Here is a 21876-nt window from a genome sequence, read left to right as displayed (position 1 = left end):
TGGCTCTCAGTCATATTGGAGGTGATTAGTATTACCTCGGCATTTCTTCTCCAAGTACCCCTGCTTTATGATGTCCTCCAGCTCCTGGGCCCGTTTTGTGATCATCTCTTCTCTTTCTATTGAGGAGAGGAGATAGAGAAGATTAAATAAAGCATGTTAGAAAACACCCAAACAAACGTGCAAATATACAAACTTCATGTCATTGGAATACATTATTTTGTTACTAAGTATGCTTCCCTCCCTTAGATTAATAAGAATGTGAATTGGAATTCCCTGAGCACACATCAATCACTGGTGAAGGGAGGAGAAAAACCTCAGGAAGTTGATTCCCAAACTGGGTAATCCACATTCAATTAATCAAGAATTAATTGTTTCCAAAATTGAAGACATTCAATTCAATCCAATAAGTAAGTTATTGACAGGGAAGTATTTAATAACTTGCTTGTTGGATGAATTAAACGTCTTCAATTTTGGAAAAATTCAAGATTCTGGTCCTGTCCTCAAGTTGCTTATATTGTACTAGGAAAAAAAAAAAGAATTGTACTGAGAATGGCCTGACTCCAGGTCTATCCACTGTGCCACCCAGAATAATGAACACAAACCTCATTAAAAGAACATAATTTCTAAATGAGACACTGGAGTTTTCTGCAAAATACCCAGTCTCTCCTCACATCTGCTTCACTGTTTACAAAGCATCCAGGTATCCCTTACCTAAGCACCTACCCCAAATGGATGTTAGTTAAAGACTGATATCTTGAGGCCTATGCGCCCCCAGCATTGGAGGATTTACGGAGGTATTGAATAAAACCCACAAACTTACAGGGAGCCATAGGCAAACACACGTATGCATGTAAGTTAATAGAGCAATGGTTGCCCAAAACACTAGTTTCCTTAAATCATCTCAAAGAGTTTAAAAGAGTCTGAGACTTCTACAATGATGAGAAAGAATATGGAACCCCCATCAGCCTTTAATTGTGCACTGTGCAACACATTTGGCTTTCAATTTAGCCTTGTTAGGTACAAATTTATTGAGAAGTTGGTATCTTCCACTAGCCTCCACTAGACTTTTTTACTCATTTTCTAAAGGGGAAAGTAAAGGACAGAGGTATTAAGGAAGAGGAAGTCAGAAAGACAATGATGGGGAGAGAAAAAAATCAGAATGGCGGATTTCATCATTAGAGAAAAATGGAGGGGGAAAAGGTAAGGTAGATATATTTGGAGTCTTTTTATTACCCAAACACTAATCAATTTCTTTTAGTTTGCTTTTAAAAATGCTGAGCACCTTCCCCTACACATGCATGGAAACAAAAATAGAGGTATGCATCATGGTACCACCGAGTGTGTGAAATCTCTCAAATTCTCTCTTCAATGTCTCGAGAATCTCAGGAGATCATAAGGTGTTCTTAAAAAAAAAAAAAAGGGACTATCTTAATGAAACTAATCCAAGTCTGGGTCCCTGTACCAGTTGCATTAGTCATTTTTAACAAATGGAGATCAGGTAAGCTTCTCTTCCTTCTTAGCTTGTCTACAGCACCAGATCCTTCATCTAGTTTAAGCCCATTGTCAACTTTTTTGTTTGGAGCCCATTTTCACCTTTGTGTTTTATTGTTAGCAAACTCTGTGCTGGCTATAAATCCTCACAAATAGGTCTCAGGGTGAATACAAAGGACAAACAGTAACAGAAGAAAAGTTCATTTTTTCTAGGATTCCTTCCTCTCTTCCAGAATCCCCTACAAATTCTTGGCCTTTATGCATGCTACTGTTCAAGAGGGCAGTGGGCAAAGTCTTTATCAATCAGTCTGGGAGGGGCTGAGGAATCAGCTTGTAAATACTGCTTAAACAGCCCCTGAACACTGGTGAAGACACTTGACAAAAGTGTATTCCTTTCTTCCAATTAAGCTCCAAGCAAAAGGGGACTTTTGAAGATATTTATCTGCTGGAGGTCTCTGGGGGAGGCGAGTGAGCTTAGAATTTTCTACTATTCTTTTTTCACACAGTTTTTTTTAAAGACCTTGTTAAACCCTGAGACACAACATCTTGCTGAAGATGCCAAGAGACTGACTCATAAAAGACATGTTAAACGTTTTATTGGAATTCTACCTCCCCCCTTTTCTTAAATGCAAATCTAAATGCCATTTTATGGAACATGTATAATTATGAAAATGGGAAGATGTTGCCTTGTGTGCAGGGAGAGTCTGTGAGTATGAATATTACATTAATGTGCCCACACCAGCTCACTGATCCTGCTGGCAGGAGCATAAAAAATGCTTGAGTGAAACTTTTATTTAGATGTTAAGACTCCAGGCCCCAGCGGGGTGACAGAGACAGTCCCTGTGAGTTGCCATCAGAGAGAGAGCTTGAATTGAATTACCCAGGGGGGAAGGAAGTAGTGATGAGCACGGCTTCGCTTATTTAATTTCATTTACTTTCAGTACATTATCATCGTGAGGCTTTCTTCTCCCCCCAAGAATGTCACCACCAAGAAAACAAAGAAATAATGTTGCATAAAAAGCGGAAATATAAGGGGCTAATTCATAGTCTCTCTGTGTGTATATGTCTGTGTATATGTCTGTGTGTGTGTCTGTGTGTGTATGTACATATCCCTGTTCTCATTTCAGAAAGGATAAAGATGTCTAGAGAGCATAGGAGTGAAGTACGAATTAGGGGGCCTCAATGACACTTGCTTTTGCCAGCAGTCAAATTTTGTTTCCTAAGACTGTGGGTAGAATGGGTTGCCAAATTCTCTCTCTCTTCTTTTTTCTGGTTGGCCAGGAATGGAGTTTGGCACGTACTTAGCCAGAAGTGCTCAATTTCAAGTTAGTAATACATGTGTTTGGAAGATGTTTTCCTTCCTATTAAAAAGGGTGTTCAGGGGAATAAGAATTAAATTCATTCTGTTTGCTCCTAGGGGGCAGAGCCAGAAGCAAAGAGGTAAATTTAGGCTTGGTTCTAGGAAAAACTTCCTAATTAGAACTATCTGAAAGGAGAAGAGGCTGCTGCTGGAAATTGTTAGTGGGTTCCATCTTACTGGAGGTCTTCAAGAAAAGAAGGCTGTTAGGACTACCTGTTGATGCTGTAGCAATGAACCTTTTTGGGGGGGGTATGGTCTGGATTCAAAAGGTGGCTGTTGAGATCCCTTCCAACCCTGAAATTCTATACCTGTTCTCCCTTCCTCAAATCATGGTTTGATATCCAGGCTCCTACTCTCCTTTCCCTGAGGCCCACCATGGTACACAACATGCCTTTGCAAAAGAGCTGACTAGGCCGAGGAATGTGGGAAAAACATCAATGTGTCCAAAAATAATTATTAAATGCCTACTATGTGTAAGACATCCAGTTGCATGACATAACAGAATCCTCCTCTGCATGAAGCTAAGAGTGACTTTGGCCTCATTAGCACAAAGCTCTAAACATCAAGGCAGGAATGTACTATAGTAATTAAGATGTTTTCTCTCAGTGTCTCAAACCAGGGGTCCCACTGATCAAGCATTGTTGATACTGGTGAATGCACAGCATCTGCCTCATCATGAGCGTCACACACAGGGTGATGTGGCAGACAGTCTGGATGGCTTAATCCACATCTTGTGGTGATTAAATCTACACACCTGTCAAGAGCAACAGTTGGTGATGAGCCTTAAAATACAATACAAGAACAGATGGGCCACGGGTGCATTTATTGGAAATGGACAGCTCTCTCGGATAGACCTAAATGTCGAAGTCCTTGCAATAAGCACCAGACAGATGCATGTCAGTGCCACAACCTGCACCATGATGCTTACTAATCTCTCATTATAACTCACATAAGAACAGACCCACTTAACTGAGGGATGTGGGGTCATAAAGATAAGATCCATAGAAAAGTGTGTTGCCATAGTGGTGATGGCCACCCAACTTTCATGGCAGATGAAGATAAAAGAAATTCTCAGACATTCTTCTCCCACCCAGGGTCCTTTAAATTCTTGCACCCCACCCACACCCAACCCTGCAATAAACTATAGGGCAGGATTCCATCTCTCAGCACTCAACATGACTCCCCAGTCAGCTATGCAGAGCTACAACAATAGGGACTCTTTGGCATGTGATACATTTCCAGAAAGCAGTCAATAAAAGAGACACAGGAGCTTATGTGAGTCACGGCCTATTTAACCAGCTGCTTTCTAGCCCAGTGAGAAAAGAGAATTGGAGAAATCAGTTGGCGACGCCATAGCACAAGGCTAATAACACAGGAGGCCACTGTAAAAAGGCCATCATTGGCTGGAGTCTCTGCAGAACAAACCAGACACCCACCAGCCTTCATCAGAGGCAGCTGGCTGAGTCTTTTGCTAAATCAACCTGAAAAGAGACTCAATGATTCTTTTTCTTTTTTTTTTTTAACCTTTTGTTCAACTTTCCCCTCTCCCCCTTCTTAGGTTCTTAAGACTTCTCTCCCCTTCACACAAAAAACTCCTGCCCTCTCTTTTCTTTTAGATTCAAGTTCTTTCTTGGTGCCAAATGAACTACAGTTCTTATGCTATCCGAAGTGAAGGTTAGCCAGGTTCCTTTATTAAAGGCTCGGGTCAATCTAAGATTTAAGGCCACAGTTAAGTTCTAGATATATATCGAATTCATCCATGGAAGGCATGGACCGACAATATATGTAAGTCTGTGTGTATGCATTTGAATGGCCTAATGATCAGGAAAAAGGAATGGACATTAGGATTCTTCTGTTCTACTGCTCTTGACCCTAGAACTTCAAATTCTCCCTTTGCTTCTTTCTATTTAACTCACTTATCTGTGGCATTCCTCTGGCTGAGACACTCTTTTATTATTTTATGTTTCTTTTCATTGCTCTTTTCACTTTTTCCTTTAGGAGACAAATGAATTGACAAACAGTTAAGCATTAAAGTGGCAGCATAAGGGATGATAGTCTAACTATGACACATGCAAACAAGTTAGTTTACTTCTCTTCTGTGTCTCAAACTCCTAGCTGACAACCTTGCATTTAGAGTCACAGACTTGTAATTTCATTGGTACTGGGAACTCCTGGATTTGCAGATTTCTGCTACTGATTCAGGTTGGCACATTTTCCCTTTTTCTATCATAACAGAGTTGCCTAGAGAGTGGAGAATTCATAAGAGGAGCTTAATACACATTCACCATTATCATTTTGACAACTTTATCACCATTACTTACTGTGAAAAAGACCTATGCTGCTTCCTCCCCCCCCCCCAATCTTTAATTTCTGTTGTTTCATTTAAAATGTGTCCAAGTTTTGTTCTTATTTCTCACATTCAAATCTGGAGGGTGGACTTAGAGGATGATAATGAAAGCTAACATTTATAGTGTTTTAAGACTTAGGAAGTGCTTTACATTTATTATCTCATTCGATCCTCATAACAATCCTGTGAGGCTGGTGCTATTATGCTATTATGACCCCCATTTACAGACAAAGAAACTGAGGCACAGTGAGGTTAAGTGACTTTCCCAAGATCACACAGCTAGTAAGTGTCTGAGAATGCAGGATTAAGACTTGGGACTTCCTGACTTTAGGTCCCACACTTTCTGTACTGTACCATCTAGATGCCTCATGTTTGACATATGACACAATCTTACACAAATAAACAACGGAAGGACCAGCAGTTTCAAAGAAAACAGAAACCACCTGGACAGACTATTTAAAACTTTCTTAATGGAATTATTCACTGAGAATTAAATCAGACAGCAGATATAATAAAGGGTTTGGAGGATGATACATCTAATCTCTAACACAGTTTCAAAAGATAGGAAACAAAACTGAAGTGCAATCATTTCTAATTTGAAGTTGACTACCAAACAAAGCAGAACAGCTTAAAAAATATGGCAGCAAAGCACTGTGGGTCACATGATCTAAGAAAATCTCTAGAGCCTGGCTCAATGGCAGCACCCACTTCTTTTAGTTCTTTAAGTGAGGTTCCAAGAAGGGTCATACTCTGGAAAGGTGGGAAAATATGCAAGAACACTGAGCATACCAAAGGAAACAAGCATTTATTAAGCACCTGCTGTGTGCCAGGCACTGTTAACAAAGATTATTTTGTTTAATCCTCATAATAAACCAAGGAGGTAGGTGCTATTATTACCCTCATTTTCCAGTTGGGGAAACTGACAGATGTTAAATAGTGATTTGACCAGGGGTGAGGGAACCTCCAGTCTTGAGGCTACATGTGGTCCTCTAGGTCCTTAAGTGCAGCCCCTTGACTGAATCTAAACTTCATAGAACAAATCCCCTTAATAAAAAGATTCATTTTGTAAAACTTGGATTCAATAAAAAGGCCAAAATCAAGAACCTGGAAGACCACATGTGGCCTCGAGGTTCCCCACCCCTGGACTTGACCAAGATCACATGGTTGGTAAATGTCTAAGGTTGGATTTGAATTCAGGTTTTCCTTACTTCAACAGCTAGATGGCTGATAAGAGTGTTGGGCTTGGAGTCAGGAAGACCTGAGTTCAAATCCAGCCCCAGACACCTACTAGCTGTATGATTCTGGGCAAGTCACTTAACCTCTGTTTGCCTTAATCCATTGGAGAAGGAAATGGTAGATTATTCCAGTATCTTTGCCAAGAAAATCCCATGGACAGCATGGCCCACAGGGTCATGAAGAGTCAGATATGACTGAATGACAGAACAACAACATCTCCCTAACTTCAGATCCACTGTATCATCTATTGGACTCTACTGAAGGGAACTGATCAGTGTGACCTTGGGCATACAGAGTGGCAGGATGGTATAGTGGGAAAGAGGGTTGGATTTGTGGTCAGAGGACCCGGGTCCACATCTTGGTTCTGCTACTTACTACCTGTGCGACCTTGGGAAAACCACTTATCTTCTCTGGGCCTTAGTTCTTCTTTATGTTTAAAAGGAGGGGCTTGGATGATGATCTTTATGCCACTGGTGATTCTATGAAACAATTTTTCCTCTCTTGGCCTGTTTTCTTACCTGCAAAGGAATGGATGGGCCTTGGTGATTGCTAAGGCCTGGAATAGTGCTAACATTCTGTAAGTCTAGAACACTTGGTTGTCAACCACTGTACGTCAGTTCGTAATAGCATGTAGAGGAGCTACGAAAATATCCAGTCCTGGAAAATGACGGGAGGTATGTCAGCTTCTTTTCTTTATTCTCTTCCCTTTACGAGAGGAAAACCATTTACAGATGGAGGAGGAAAAGAGTCCTAGCGTATGATGGTTTTAATGAAGTTCTCTGCTTCTAAGAAATTCCAATGCCTTATGGTTTCCTTTTCGGCGTTGCCTCATGTATTTCCTCTGCAACTCTCTGCGAAATGCAAGCATTCCAAAAGAGGAATGGAAGTCCATGTGTCAAGATTGAAGCTGTGCAACAAAGGGAAGTTCAGTCATTTTTCAGTCATGTCTGATCCTTCGTGACCCATTTGGGGTTTTCTTGGCAGAGATACTGGAGTGGTTTGTCATTTCCTTCTCCAGTTCATTTTACAGATGAGGAAACTGAGGCAAATGGGGTCACTCTTGCTCAGGGTCACACAGATAGTAAATGTTTGAGGCTGGATTTGAACTCAGGTCTTCCTGACTCCACGCTTGGCACTCTATCTACTGTGCCATGTAGCTGCCCCCAATTAAGGGAAAGATGAAAGTAAATATAAGAAAGTACAAGTACAAGAAGGTCACTCAGAAGTCCATAGAAAAAGATGATTCCTATATCCAACATTTACTAGACCTCTTCTGACAGTGGAATGACTTTTCAGAAAACAAAAAAACCCCACAAACCCAGAGTAATAGGGCAAGGCTTAAAATCTAGAGAAGAGACCTTGAATTAAAAGGAGTTTAATAGTACCTTTTTCACACCATTTTCACAGAGATTTTAAATTTTTAAAATTTGAATTTTAAAATACAAAATGGGGGTAGGGGTGGGGAGAGCATACTGCTGGATAGTAAAAGACCAGGAGGTTTTTGTGGATGTCAACACCAATTTGAGTCAAAATATGGAAGCAAAAAAAAAAAAAATAATGTATCCAATCTTATTAAGTGAGGTATGCTTCCAAGAATAAGGAGGCAAGAGTTCTGTTGCAGTCTACCCTGGTAAGACAACATCTGGAGAATCAGATTCTATTCTGGGTGTCATATTTTAGGGAGAACACTGAAGAGAACATCCATGGGAGAGCAACGAGAATGAGAAATGGTTGCCATATGAGGACAGGCTGAAAAAACTGGAAATATCTCACCAAGGCATGATAGCTGTCCCACTATTTGAAGAGCTGTCATATAAAGGAAGAATTCAACTTGCTCTATTTGGTCTCAGAGGGCAGAAATAGGAGCAATGAGTAGAACTTGCGAAGATGCAATTTTAAGTCAAGTCAACAATCATTTATTAAGCTCCTACTATGTGTCAGGCTCTGTGTTAAGTGTTGAGAATGAAAAGAAACAACCACCATTCTCTGCTCTTAGGGAACACACAGACACATGCAAACAACTACATACAAGTACAATGTATGTAGGATAAATAAATTAGAGAAAATTTCAGAGGGAAGGCATTCAGATTAAGAAGGACCCTGAAAAAGGAAAAGGAAAGACTTCCTAAAAATATGAACTATCCAAAAAGAAATAGACTCTCTTGGGGACCAGCGGCTTCCCACCTCTCTGGTGGTGTTCATGAAAAGATTAGATGTCTATCTTATTTTTACAGCAATGCTGTTTTAAGAATAACTTTGAGAGAATAAGTCATTTTGACTATTATAAATAGCTAAATTAAATACAAAGGACATATGAAGGAAGACACCATCTACATCCAGAGAAAGAACTGATAAAGAAAAGTATGTACAGAGTGATTTTACACACACACAAACACACATATACATATATATACACACATATATATGGTAGTTGTATGTGTTTGCCATTAGAGAAATAATGACATGACTTGCACTTGACTTTGTTTTGAATGAGGGAGGGCTGATATGGTAGCTATGGAGAAGGGGAAGGGGAAAAAAGAAATTTACAGGATAACTTTTTTGTATATTTAAAAAGAATAGCAAGTTTTCCATAATAGATTTGCAATTTGATGTACAACCATCTTTTTAAAAAATTATACAACAAAATGGAAATGCTTGTTTTGTTCCATAAGTTAAAAATAAAACAAAACAAAGAAAAGACTGGATGTCTACTTGTTGGGTAAATTGTAGAGGCAATTATTCTTTAGGTTTGATAGTTGGAATGCCTCCCAATTCTGAATTTCTGTGATTCTGGGAATAATGCCTGTAACAAGTTGTAAAATTAAGAGCAGGACAAGTGGGTGACATAAAGGAACTTTAATAAGTAATGTAGGTACATGGATGGAACAGAATATTTAGATCCTCTAAGAAATAAGTAACATGATGAATACGGAGAATCACTGGAAGACTCACATGAACTGAAGAAAAATAAAGTAAGCAGGGCCAGGAAAACAGTGTATCCAGTGACTGCAACAAAGTTCAGAGATTTGGTGACTGCTTCCTGGGGGCACCGAAACAATCCAGGGAGGTGGTGGTATTCTTGGATGCAATTGGAGGGTGGGAGGGGTTTGAATAAAAATAAGGGGGCAGTGGAAGCATAAGAAAAGAGAAGAAAATTTTGAAAAACCGTTCATACATGTTTCATCTGTTGTGTTAAAGTAAGAACGATTACATTATTTTCCAAATAAACACACAAAATGCAAATTATAACCAATCAGTGGTCAAGTCCACTTAACAGGTGCTTAACAAGCAATATCTTGTATTGTTGGGAAGTCCAGCATGCATCGGCAGGAATATGTACATGTAATAACTTGTTAACAATATGAAACTATACAATTACATGATGCAATGCTGTGTCATCAAAATTTCAATACAGGAAAAACCCCACAAATTTATAATAAATTATTAAATTTAAGATGTCATTTAAAAAATTATATTTTTTGAAATGATGTAGATTTCAAAAAAAGACTTCCAGGGGAACGTTGAGTAATTTTTGTTTTTGGAAAAGGGGCTGTAAGGTCAAATAAATTCAGGAATTCTAATGTAAATGGAAAGAGCAACTATAAATTGTGAAACTGTAAAGAACAAGCTTATCCCCAAAGAAAACACTTGTCCTCATTCCTTTGCAAAGATGGGGTTGGTCCCATAGGTGTGGAACGTTGAATGTAATGTCAGATGTTTTTGATGTGTTGATTGGTTTTGGTGAATTTTTTCTCTTGCTCTTTAAAAAAATCTGTTATAAAGTATGGCTATCTAGGAGGGTAGAGAAGAGGGATACAGACAAGGCTAGGCTGGAGCCAGCTTCAGCCAGGCTGTTACATTTTTAGTGAGAGGATTTACAGCTTGGGAAATCAGCAAATCCTACAATCAGGGATTGATTTACTGTTTTGTTTATTGTCTAAGCCTAAGAAAGTGATGGAGAAAATGTTAATAATGCAGATTAAATTAAAAAATTAAATTAAATTAAAAAACTCCTTCCCTTCCACCCCACAAGCTGATTGTTAAGTATTTACCAGCATACTGCTGACTAAAGGAGGAAATATAGCCTATGTAAAAACAAAACATATGAATAGAATCTATCTAAAATAAAAACACACAGAAGAGAACACAATAAAGATGTGAAAAATAATTCCTAAGGTCAATTACTCAAATGGCAGTATCTGTGAGGAGAGAAACTTCACTAGCTAATTAAAAACTTCACGGTTAAGCCATTATCTCCATCTTCCATATGATTTTAAACGTGAAAGCACTTTTAGCCTTTAGAAATAAAATAAAGCAACCTCATGTAAGGAAACTGCATATGATGTATATCAGTTTTCAACATATTTACTTTTATCACTTGGGTGAACAGTTATAATTATAACTATTATGCACCACGCATAGTTAGTACTGTTGGTTACAAAAGGTGACCTATTATATGTCATAATGTAGTCAATCTGACTTCAAGTGAAGTTACTTTCCTTCTTAGACTACTGTACCTGTATTTCTACAACTCAGCAAAATTGGTTGGCTTTCAGAATCAGGTGCTCAACCACAAAGATGTCCATGGTCTAGAGGCTTTTCAAGCCACTGATGAGCAGCAAGTGATAGCAGTAGTACAGTATGAGAAAATAGATCTGGGCCAAACAGCATTACCTTAAAATAGCATCAGAATATACTATGGAAGAGGAGGAAGCCATAAAATAAAACCCAACCCCCCAAACCCACATTTTCTTTTTCCAAACCTTACAGGAATAACTTATTTTTTTCTACTGGAGGTAAAAACTGTGGGATGATATTACAAGATATCTTTAAAAACACATTATTAGTTCATCTACCCAATCATTCATTTATTTTTTTATTCATTCTTTCCTTTATTCACTCGTCAAAACATTCAACAAACAGATCCTGAACACCTCTCAAATGGACTATTAGAATAGCCTCTTAATTAGTTTCCACACTTCCAGTCTTTCCTCTCTCCTCCACACAGCTATTAAAATAACCTTCCAAAGGCACAGGTCTGAATGCATCATTTTTTCTTCAAAATCTTCAGGGGTTCTCTATTGTCTCTAAGACAAAATACAAATACCACAATCTGGCAACTTCACAAGTAAATGTCCTCTACAACTAGAATCTAACTTACTTGTCTGGACTTATTTCATATTGCCCATTTTTCTGCATTCTATGTTCCAACCAGCTTAGAGCAGTGATGAGTCAGTCTGTCAGTCAATAAGCACTTAATAAGTATTTACAATGAGCCAGGTGGGGTGGCTAAGTGGCACAGTGGATAGCACACTCACCCTGGAGTAGGGAGGACCTGTGTTCAAATACTTAAATCTGGCCTCAGACACTTACTAGTTGCGTCACCCTGTTGACCTCAGTTTCCTCATTTGTAAAATGAGCTGGAGAAGGAAATGGCAAATCACTCCAGTGTCTCTGTCAAAAACCCCCCAAAATGGGATCATGGAATATCAGACACAACTGAAAAACAACTGAACAACAACCACTTGATTCTGAGGCCAGCTCTCTTATCCACTGCTCCACCATTATATTTACTATTTCATTCTTCGGGTGGCAGATTCAGATTAGGCATAGTGAGAGTAGTGGGAGGACAGGTAGTAAAAGGGGAAGAGAGTGAAAGATTTAATAAAGACCAAGAAGAAAGGGGGAAGGCTGGAGGCGGGGAAAGGTGGAAGCAGTGACAGTGACAGGAGAGTAAAGAAGGGAGAGATGTGTCTCAGGGAGATGCCACAAGCCTGACAGGTTCCACTTCACAAATGGTGCATTTCATCATGTAACTCACCTGCCTGCCTGCTTCTAGGAAACCACAGCATGGAAGGGGTTGGAAGAAAGGTCTGAAATGGAACATAGAATCATAGGCTTTGGAGCCAGGAGGGAACTGAGACACCCATTTACTCCAACTCCCTCATTTTGCAGATCAGGAAACTGAACTTGGAAAAGGGAAGATTTGCCCAAGGTCATATAGCTCACATATGGCTTATCCAGGATTCAAACTCATGTTTTCTGATTTCAGATCAACCTAGCATCCTTTGCATCACTCCAAGCTGGTGATGAGCCGCCAGCTAAAAAGGAATACATGGACTTTTTTTTATTATTCATCAAATACTTATTGAGTAGACTACCAGACACTGGTCTATAACTTGTCAATTACTTTCGTAAGATTAGTGGTTGGTCTCTATTACTAGCAAACAGTGGTAGAACTTGTAAGAGCAGTAGCTGATACTTATGCACAATCGAGTTGTATTGAATGGGCATTTAACTTAGCCAAATTCAACTATAAATGCCCCATATGCAAGGTTTGCCAAAGGAGACAGGAGGGTGGAATGTTCTAGGTTGGTAAAATTCCCACTACTATTTTGATCACTACTGCCCCTCAGACCCTGCTAAAGACAGCTCAACACACTATCCTTAGGAGCCCCAGGAATAGCAGCCCCTCCAAGGCAACCCGTCCTGCTTCTAGCCTACTGTGGGGTCAATTACCCTGCCTTCTGAACCTCAGCTCCTCCTCAAGCACTGGAATAGCTTCCCTTGTGAAGATACGACCTGGCAAGTAATTCTGCGGGTACTAGAGCCCTTGTCCCCTAAGCAGCCAGAGCTACTCAGAAAAAAGTCACCACCAAAATCCCTGGCACTGACAAATTGCTCAACATCATGAACAGGTATTCTTTTGTTTGAGGAAATGACACTAAAGAAAATGTATTGCCATCTGCTTTGCAGCTGCACCCTAAGGACCACTGGGCCTTTCCATCTGATTTGCAGCTGAAACCTGCAAGTGGTCTCCCCCCATCAGAGTTCATGAGCAACTTGACAAGGACTGTTGCTTTTCTCTTTGTATCCCAGGGCTGAGGATGGTGCTTTGAACATGATAAGCAATTAGTAAGTGCTTTTTCATTCATTCATTCCACAGAAAGAAAGAATTTAAATGTCCAATAAGAATTCTGAAATAACAATTTCTATGTCACGAGCATATCTCCAACTTAACATGTTCAAAATGAAACTTATCATCTTTCCCCCAAAAACTGCCCCCTGAGGGCTTGCCATTCTTCTTGTCCCCCCCAGAAAGCAGCCTCAGTCTCTACGCATGTTCAATCAATTGCCAAATCTTGCTCTGCCTCTACAATCTCTCTCCCATGTGACCCATTCTCTCTACTTATGCAGTCGATACTTTAGTTGAGGCCCCTCTCCACTGGACCATTGTAGTGATCTTCTAATTGGTTTCCCTGCCTCAAATCTATCTAGCCATCTTCCACACAGCTGCCAAAGTGACTTTCTTTAAGCAAGGACCTGATTATATTACTTCCCTAGGCAGTTACTTGGGACAGTAGATAGAACACTAGACCTTGAGACAGGAAGCAGTAAGTTCAAATCTGACTTCAGACACTTACTAGCTATGTGACTTTGGGCAAGTCGCTTGACCTTTGTCTGCCTCAGTTTCCTCATCTGTAAAACAAGGATAATAATAACACCACACTTCCAGAGTTCTTATAAGGAGGTCACATTTGTTGAAATACTATTTGGAAAGAACTTAGCACACAGTAGGCACTTAATAAATGCTTCCTTTCCTACTAAAAAAACTATAGTAGCTCCTAATTGCCTCTACGATAAAATATAAATTTTCCTTTATGGTTTTTAAAAGCCTTCCCAACATGGTTCCCATTTATCTTTCTGGTCTCCTTTCCCACATTCTATGGTTTGGCCAAACCGGCATCTCTGTGCGCCCCATACACAGTACTTCCCACTCTGTGCCATTGTGTTAGCTATCACTTGTCCTGGAATTCACCTTCTCCTCCCCTCCACCTCATAGAATCTCTCATTTCCTTAACAGTAAAGCCCAAACTTCATCTTATATAAGAAATCTTTCTTGGTGCTCCCAATGGTTGGATCCATCCCTCCTTAATTAACTTCTATTTAACTACCTTGTTTTAATCCCATATTTACCTATATATTTATATGCTGACAGAATGTCTGCTTCTTGGGAGTAGAGACTGTTTTTTCTTTTTTCTCTCTGTACCCCCTTGCACCTGGTGTACTGTCTGCCATGGAAGAGAAGCTTATTAAGTGCCCGCTGATTGACTACAATAGTGCTGGGGTTCTGCCTACCATTCTACTCTGTGAGTGTGTGTCTGGTTGTGAGATGAGACATGTGAATTTACTGTTCCCTAAGTTGTTTAACATTTTTAACAATGATTTGGATAAAAGCATAGATGAAAGCTTATCAGATTTGCAGATGATAAAAAGCTGGGAGGGAGTGCTAACACTGGAAGATAGAATGAAGATCCCCGAAGAGAGTGATAGATTAGTCAGCTAGAGTGAATCGAATCAGATGAAATTCAGCAGGGATAAATGCAAACTCTTACATTTGGGTTCAAAAATCAACTTTACAAGTACAGGATGCAGGATGGAGGAGGCATGGTAGTCTAAAAAAAGATATAGGGGTTTAAGAGGGCTGTGATCTCAAAACAAGTCAACACTACAATGTAGAAGCCAAAAAACTAAAGTGGTTTTGGACTGAGTTGAGAGAGGCATAGCTTCTAGTAGGAGGGAGGCATAGTTCCTCTGGACTCTGCCTTGATTGTTCTACATCTGAATATTGTGTGAAGATATGGGTGCCACAGTGTAAAGACAACTGTGGGATGGATGGATGTGGTACACCCTTACTGTCTCCAGCTTTCTCCAGATTCCCTATCTCCCTTCTTGGGCCAGGGCTGATTTGCTCACTCAAATCTGCAACCATAATGGGAGGTTGGGATGGTTTCCTTAGAGTGGGTGCTCATGATACTACAATTCACTTTTTGCATCCTTAGGGTAACTATGATATGAGCGAAAGAGCTCCTGAGCCCCAACTACTACGCTTCCCTTTTATGTAAACCAGTCTCAATGACACCATTAACTCAAATATTAAACACTAAGAAGGCAAAGGTAAAAATATTCATTACATAACATTTACTAAATAAAAGGTAAAAAAGGACTGATGAGATCATAAAATTCTACTCTTAAATCTGGGTCACATTAATGCACATAATGTCCATGGGAAAGAAGAAAGGGAAAGTGGGAACATATTTACAGAAACCTAGCAGTGAGGCAGGTAGGTAGGTGGTACTGTGGACAGAGTACCTGGGTCTGAAATCTGGAAGACTCATAGTCTTCCTGAATTCAAATCCAGCCTTAGACACTTGCTAGCTGTGTGACCCTGGGCAAGTCACTTAACCCTTTTTTGCCTCAGTTTCCTTGTCTGTCAAATGAGCTGGAGAATGAAATGGAAAACCACTCCAGGATCTTTGCCAAGAAAACCCCAAATGGGGACAAAAAGAGTCTGAAATGACTGAAACAACAACAAACAGTGAGGCATGAAAGAAGGGAATCCCATGGGTCCAAGACAACTCATAGTTTAGGACTGTGGGCCTGAATGTCTGTGATCTCTTTATCAAACAGTCTGTCTCACACATCACCTGCAAGGTAGGAACCACTCCTCTCCTGAGTCTCTTCAGTCTCCCACTTGGACAAAGTTCTCTTCTGCTCCTCTTGGTCTTCCTCAGCAGCTTTAAATATAGGATTTGTAGAGATCTCAAGATCTTCTCCTTTGTGACACCCAAGTGAAAGGTAATTCCTTTAAGCCTGGGATTTGTCAAGTTATTCTAGTTTGTATTCTATAGGTTTTGAAGGATTTTCTCTGTTGGAGCCATAGAGGGCAGTAAAGGGCAATTGTAGTCAAGCATCCAAGGTTATGTCTCAAGCTTTAAATTGTGCTAGGTGCCAGCCTCAAAGTTTTCCTCCATTCAGATCAGCTCTCAGCATCAAACTAGTTTGCAATCCAGTGTTCCCAAGCTCCCTGGGTCAGCCTAGTGGTAGAGGCAATTACAACCAAGCCCCTGGCAGGGAGCTGCTGAGTGAAGAGGAGGTAGACAGACAGACAGATATTCATTCATTCTCTCTCTCTCTCTCTCTCTCTCTCTCTCTCTCTCTCTCTCTCTCTCTCTCTCTCTCTCTCTCTCTCTCCCCCCCCCCTTAATAAGAGAATGATGTTTCTAAAGGTTGGAAGATTTAAAATTTCCTCCGGGTGTCCCACTAAGGCAGCATCTCCAAAACAACAGAGGCTGATAGTAATATATGCATAAAAAACTAAGGACAAACTAGGCACGATGAGGAAAAAAGCAGTTTCGGGTGTCTATAAAGAGCCTTGCCATGCATGAGGACCTCATGAAGACAAGAAAAAACTTTCTGCAGCTGGGCCCTGTGAATTATTCCTTTGCTTCATGTGCTTTCTAAGCTTGTATGTACTTTTCCTAGAATCCTGTGTATACCCATAGGAGTTGTGCCCCAAGTTTGGGAGAGGGGTGTTTCTACTAACTCAGAGGTGGGGGACTTGCAGCTATGAGGTCCTCAAGTGTGGCCCTTTGACTGAATTCAAACTTCACAGAACAAATCCTTAGAGGGTCACATGTGGCCTCAAGGCCACAGGTTCCCCACCCCTGTACTACTATTCTTACTATACAGCCTTAGTAAATATCAATGTCTAAGAGCTAATTAAGTCTATTTCGCTAATTTATATTAACTGATAATCAATAGGGAGCACATCAATGAGGGCTTGTGAGCAACAGTACCATAAACCACTCTCTCAGGAACCTTTAAGGGAACAGTAGTTTGCTGATTCCTGGGGGAACTAGCCTGTTAATTCAAAACAGGTTGTGAAAGAGGGTCCACATTCAGAGCTATCTATAGAATAACCATATAAAGAGTTGACACAAAATAAATAGAAATTAATGAAACCCAATCTAGTTAGAGAGAGATAGGGCACTAGCCATAGGAGTGAGAGAGTACAAGGAAAACTATCTTGGTGCTTGAGCTTTGTTTTGATGGAATTAAAGGATTCTACAAGGCAGAAGTGAGGAGGGAGTGCATTTGAGGATGGGAATGGCCAGGGCAGAGCCTAGATATGGGACATGGAAGTGTCATGTGTGAGAAACAGAGAGAAGGTTAGTTGGGTTAGACTACAAAGTGTAGGAAGGGAAAGAATAGAAAGTAGTAAAAAAAAGTAGAAAGTATAAAGAGACTAGAAAAATAGTCTGATATCAAGTTGTAAAGGGTTTTAAAAATCAAATGGAACGTACATTTTTTATCCTAGAGGCATCGAGAAGACATTGGAGTTTACTGAGGAGGGGAGTGACAGGGTGAGATTGGTGCTTAAGGAAAATAGAGAGACTTGAGGCAGGGAGACCCATTACAAGGATATTACAAATAGTCCATTTGAGAAGTGACTAGAGCCTTTACTAAGGTGGAGGCTGTGTCAGTGGAGAAGAGGCATACGGAGGTGTCATGAATGTAGAAAATACAAGATTTGGTAACCAACTAGATATGTGCAGTTAAGTGAGAGTGGAGTCGAGGATGAGCCAAGGTTTCAAGCCAGGGCGACTGGAAGAGTGATGCTGTTCTAAACAGAAACAGGGAAGTGTGGGAGGTGGGAGAAAGATAATGAAGCCTGATTACAGGAAAAGCTTCCTGACAATTAGAGCCATCAAAGAAGTGGAAGGAACTGTAGGCTCCCCCTCACTGGAGGTTTTCAAGGAAAGGCTAGATGACCACTTGTTGGAAATGTCAGTCAGTCAGTCAGTCAACAGTAAATAAACATTTATAAAAGCACCTGCTGTGCTAGGCACTGTGCTAAGTCCAAGGGATACAAAGAAAGGCAAAAGATAGTCCCTGTGATTGTCCAGATGCCTTTCTGGGTACACACCAGACTAGATGCTACTGAGATTTCTCTGAACTCTAAATTCAGTGATTCTTCTTTCCTACATATCTCACATTGTGTGAACACTTCACTGACCTGAGTGTGGTTTTGGAATCTCCTCTATTCATTCTGCATAGCCTGGCAGGGCTAGAGAGATGCCTAGCCTTTGCTAGCTTTTCTGACTGGCTAGAATATCCATAGTGTGTCCCTGTACCTCCTTTTGCTTCATGATTTAAGAAGAAGAAAGAGTTGTGCAGTGGTGTGACTAGCCTCAGAATAATTACATTTATGTGTGAAGCCTTTTCAAGAGTATTTTCTCCCTGATCATCAGTTTTCCAGCCAGCTAAGTCCTTATGTATCTTTTCATTTTCTTTTATTGGAGAAGTTCTGTATCTGATCAATTCCTTAGCTAGGTCCCAATTAGCACCAATAGTGAATCCTCCGAAGTAGACCTATTATTTGTATATACATTGCTTATTTCCATTGGGCTGGAACTAATGACCATATTTTACATAATTATAATTCTGAATAGTGTAAATTTGAATACATGTGACCACACTAATTGGGATCTGGCTGAATAATGATAAATACAATCTACCTTCATTTGTCTTTGTAGTAATAACCTCAGATCCATTGACTCTCTGATACAAAATGCTTTCTATTTCAGAGACCCTGACTTTTCCAGTTATAATTGCTTAAAGGTTCTGTCATACAGTGCTGTCAAATTCAATTATGGTATCCTTCAGGCACATATCGATTTAGAAAACCACACATTAACATTATCTATGTTTTATTGTATTTTTATTTATTTTAATAAATATTTCCCAATCACATTTCAATTTGGCTCTGGCTGCACTCAGAAGTGACGCCTGCAGACAAGGTGTTTGATCCCTCTACTGTAATGTACTTTAGAGGTAGATTTAAGGGATTTTTAAGAATAATTCTGACTGACTTTAGAATTTTGACTGACTTACCTCTATGTAAGATGTGACCTCAACAGAGTGTTTTAAGGTTTACAAAGAGCTAAAAACTTTAAGCAGCCCAGAGCTTTTTCTTCTCCTATAGGATTTCTCCTCTTCACTCCCTTTTTCTCACTAGACTATCAATCTGAACATCAATGGGTTCATTAACTTGTTTCTTGTGAAAAATCTTCCATAGAAGTAAAGAACTGGAAAGTAAGAGAACCCATTAATTAAGGAAGGGCAGAATGCACTGTATACTAATAAAATGGAAAATTATCGTGCCTTAAGAAATTGCACATATGAAGTATTCAGAGAAACTTGGAAAGAATTGTATGAATTGAGACAGATTGAAGTAAAGCAGAGGCATGCAAAGGATTTACCCAACAATATGGAAAAATTGGGACACTGATGCACAGTTGGTGGAATTGTGAACTGATCCAGCCATTCTGAAGAGCGATTTGGAACTATGCCCAATGGGCTACAAAACTGTGCATACACTTTGACCCAGCAATACCAAAATCAGGTCTGTATCCCAAAGAGATTTTTAAAAAGGAAAAGTACCTATATACACAAAATACTTATAGCAGCTCTTTCTGTGGTGCCAAAGATTGAGGGGATGCCCATCAATTGGAGAATGGCTGAACAAGTTGTGTGGTGAGTGATTTTGATGGGATGCTATTGTGCTATGAGCAGGAATGAGAAGGATGGTTTCAGAAAAACCTGGATAGGCTTACATGAACTGATGCGAAATGAAGTGAGCAGAACCAGGAGAGCATTGTACACAGTAACAGCAACATTGTACAATTATCAACTGTGAATGACTTAACTATTCTTAGCAATACAATGATCCAGGACAATTCAGAAGGACTTAAGAAGGAAGATGCTATCCACCTTCAGAGAGAACTGATACAGTCTGAAGGCAGATTTAAGCATACTATTTTTTACTTTATTTTTCTTGTTTTTTTTTTTGTTTGTGTTTTCTTTTACAACATGGCTAATATGGAGATATATTTTGCATCATTGCATGTGTATAACCTATATAAAGATGCTTGTCTTCTCAAGAAGGGAGGAAGAGAATTTGGAACTCAAAAGAAAATGTTAAAAACTATTTTTACTTGTAATTGGAAAAAATAAAATAAATTACCCACGACCAAAATAAGATAAAATAGCATTGAAAGACTGCAGAACTCTGATCAGTGCAATGACCAGTTGTGACTTCAGAGGACTCGAGTCTTAGCAGAGGTGGTAGACTAGAGGAGTGGAATGAAGCATAGATTTTCAAACATGTAAGTATTGATTTGTTTTGTTTAAGGACACCTCTTTGTTATAAGGGGAGGGTCTTACAGAGGGAGGATGAAAGAATCATTTGGAAGACACAACCATATTAAAAACATGTCATCAGATCATATATTCAGAACTGGAAGGAACCTTGGAAGTCATATAGTGCCACCTCCTCATTTTACAGATGGATGAAATGAAGTCCCCAAAAGTGACCTTGTGACTTGCCCCTGGTCCTACAGACACTAAGTGGCACAGTAAAGATGTGAACTCAGTGACTATAGCACTTTCTCCACTGCATCGGGCTGCCTCCAAAACCCCCCAAATCACTAAAACATGAAAAATAGGTCTTGCTGAGGGGTCCACATATTTACCTAAGAGTTTTTAACAATTCCCAAGCACTGGCTCAAATGAATATGGAGAAGGCCTAGGCCCCAGTATAACAGACTATGAAATTTTCTGTTTCAATGTGCTGAAAGGACAGGAATACTCAGAGAGAATCAAATGATAGTAATCATGCCTTTTCTACATCTCTTTAATAAAAGACATTCGGATATCATCAGAGCAAGGCCCAGGGAAAACTTTGAAGCAAACAAAGCAGAAAATAAAAGAGAAGACACAGGAACTAATTACAGTGATTCTCTGGGGGTATTTCAGGGTGGGTGATCTAATGAGAACTCTCAAACCCCATCAGAAGGAGCCTGATGGGAATGTAGTGATCTTAATGAGGAGGCTTTGACCTGATTTGTGTCATTCCCTGGACAAACGGATGGACATCCAACTTGAAGCTTCAAACCCAGACAGCTTTCTCTATGGCTTTGTCTCAGCTTTAAGGGTCCGAGGTAGGGCAGAAAAATAATCCTCAACGTGACAGCATGTCCATAGGGCAAAAACCAAACAGTAACCCCCACAAACTCCCCTCCTTGCATATGACATTGAAAAAACTAACTGGATTCCTATGTTCCACCTGGAAAATTCATGGTGAGTTTAAAGGCAATCCAACTTCGCAAAGAAAAATAATTAGGGGAGATAGGGGGAAAGAGGGTGATGTCCCTGGACCCAAAAGTTTCCATCCAAATCACTAAGTCTATAATTGGGAAATAAAAACACTAAATCTCAATATCTATTTGCACAGCTCATTAACTAAGGGCTCACACTCAGCAAACGGGAAAAAAAACCTTCAGCACCAAATACATTTGGGAAGTTACTATGGAGACCAGTCCTTCTCCATGATCTAAAGCAGGAGCCTGTCGCAGTGTGCTCTGCTGCTATCAGACACATCTGTCTGTCTGTGCAGGTTGTTTGGCATCATGCAAATCAGAATGTCAACCAAAAAAAAGACAAAAGAAAAAACCCAACTCATCTTCTGCAGGGGTTTGTAGGACAGGCAAAGCTAACGTTCCCTCTCCCACTGAACCTAATATTATGTGAGGCACTC

The 21876-nt window shown here is 39.9% G+C and overlaps 1 protein-coding gene across 2 annotated transcripts in view; it reads right to left on the bottom strand.

The window, feature by feature from the left end:
- The window catches only part of SKAP1 (src kinase associated phosphoprotein 1), a 382247-nt gene that overhangs the window by 89767 nt on the left and 270604 nt on the right, over positions 1 to 21876 (bottom strand). For both annotated transcript variants that reach the window (XM_072646171.1, XM_072646172.1), the window contains exon 5: positions 36 to 116. In XM_072646171.1, the coding sequence (XP_072502272.1) occupies positions 36 to 116 (81 nt within the window). The remainder of the gene's footprint in view (positions 1 to 35; positions 117 to 21876) is intronic.

This window comes from Notamacropus eugenii, chromosome 2, assembly GCF_028372415.1.
Source record: "Notamacropus eugenii isolate mMacEug1 chromosome 2, mMacEug1.pri_v2, whole genome shotgun sequence".
Taxonomy (NCBI): Eukaryota; Metazoa; Chordata; class Mammalia; order Diprotodontia; family Macropodidae; genus Notamacropus; species Notamacropus eugenii.
The sequence above is the reverse complement of the archived record's forward strand: the minus strand, read 5'-3'. Positions and strand labels throughout refer to the sequence as shown.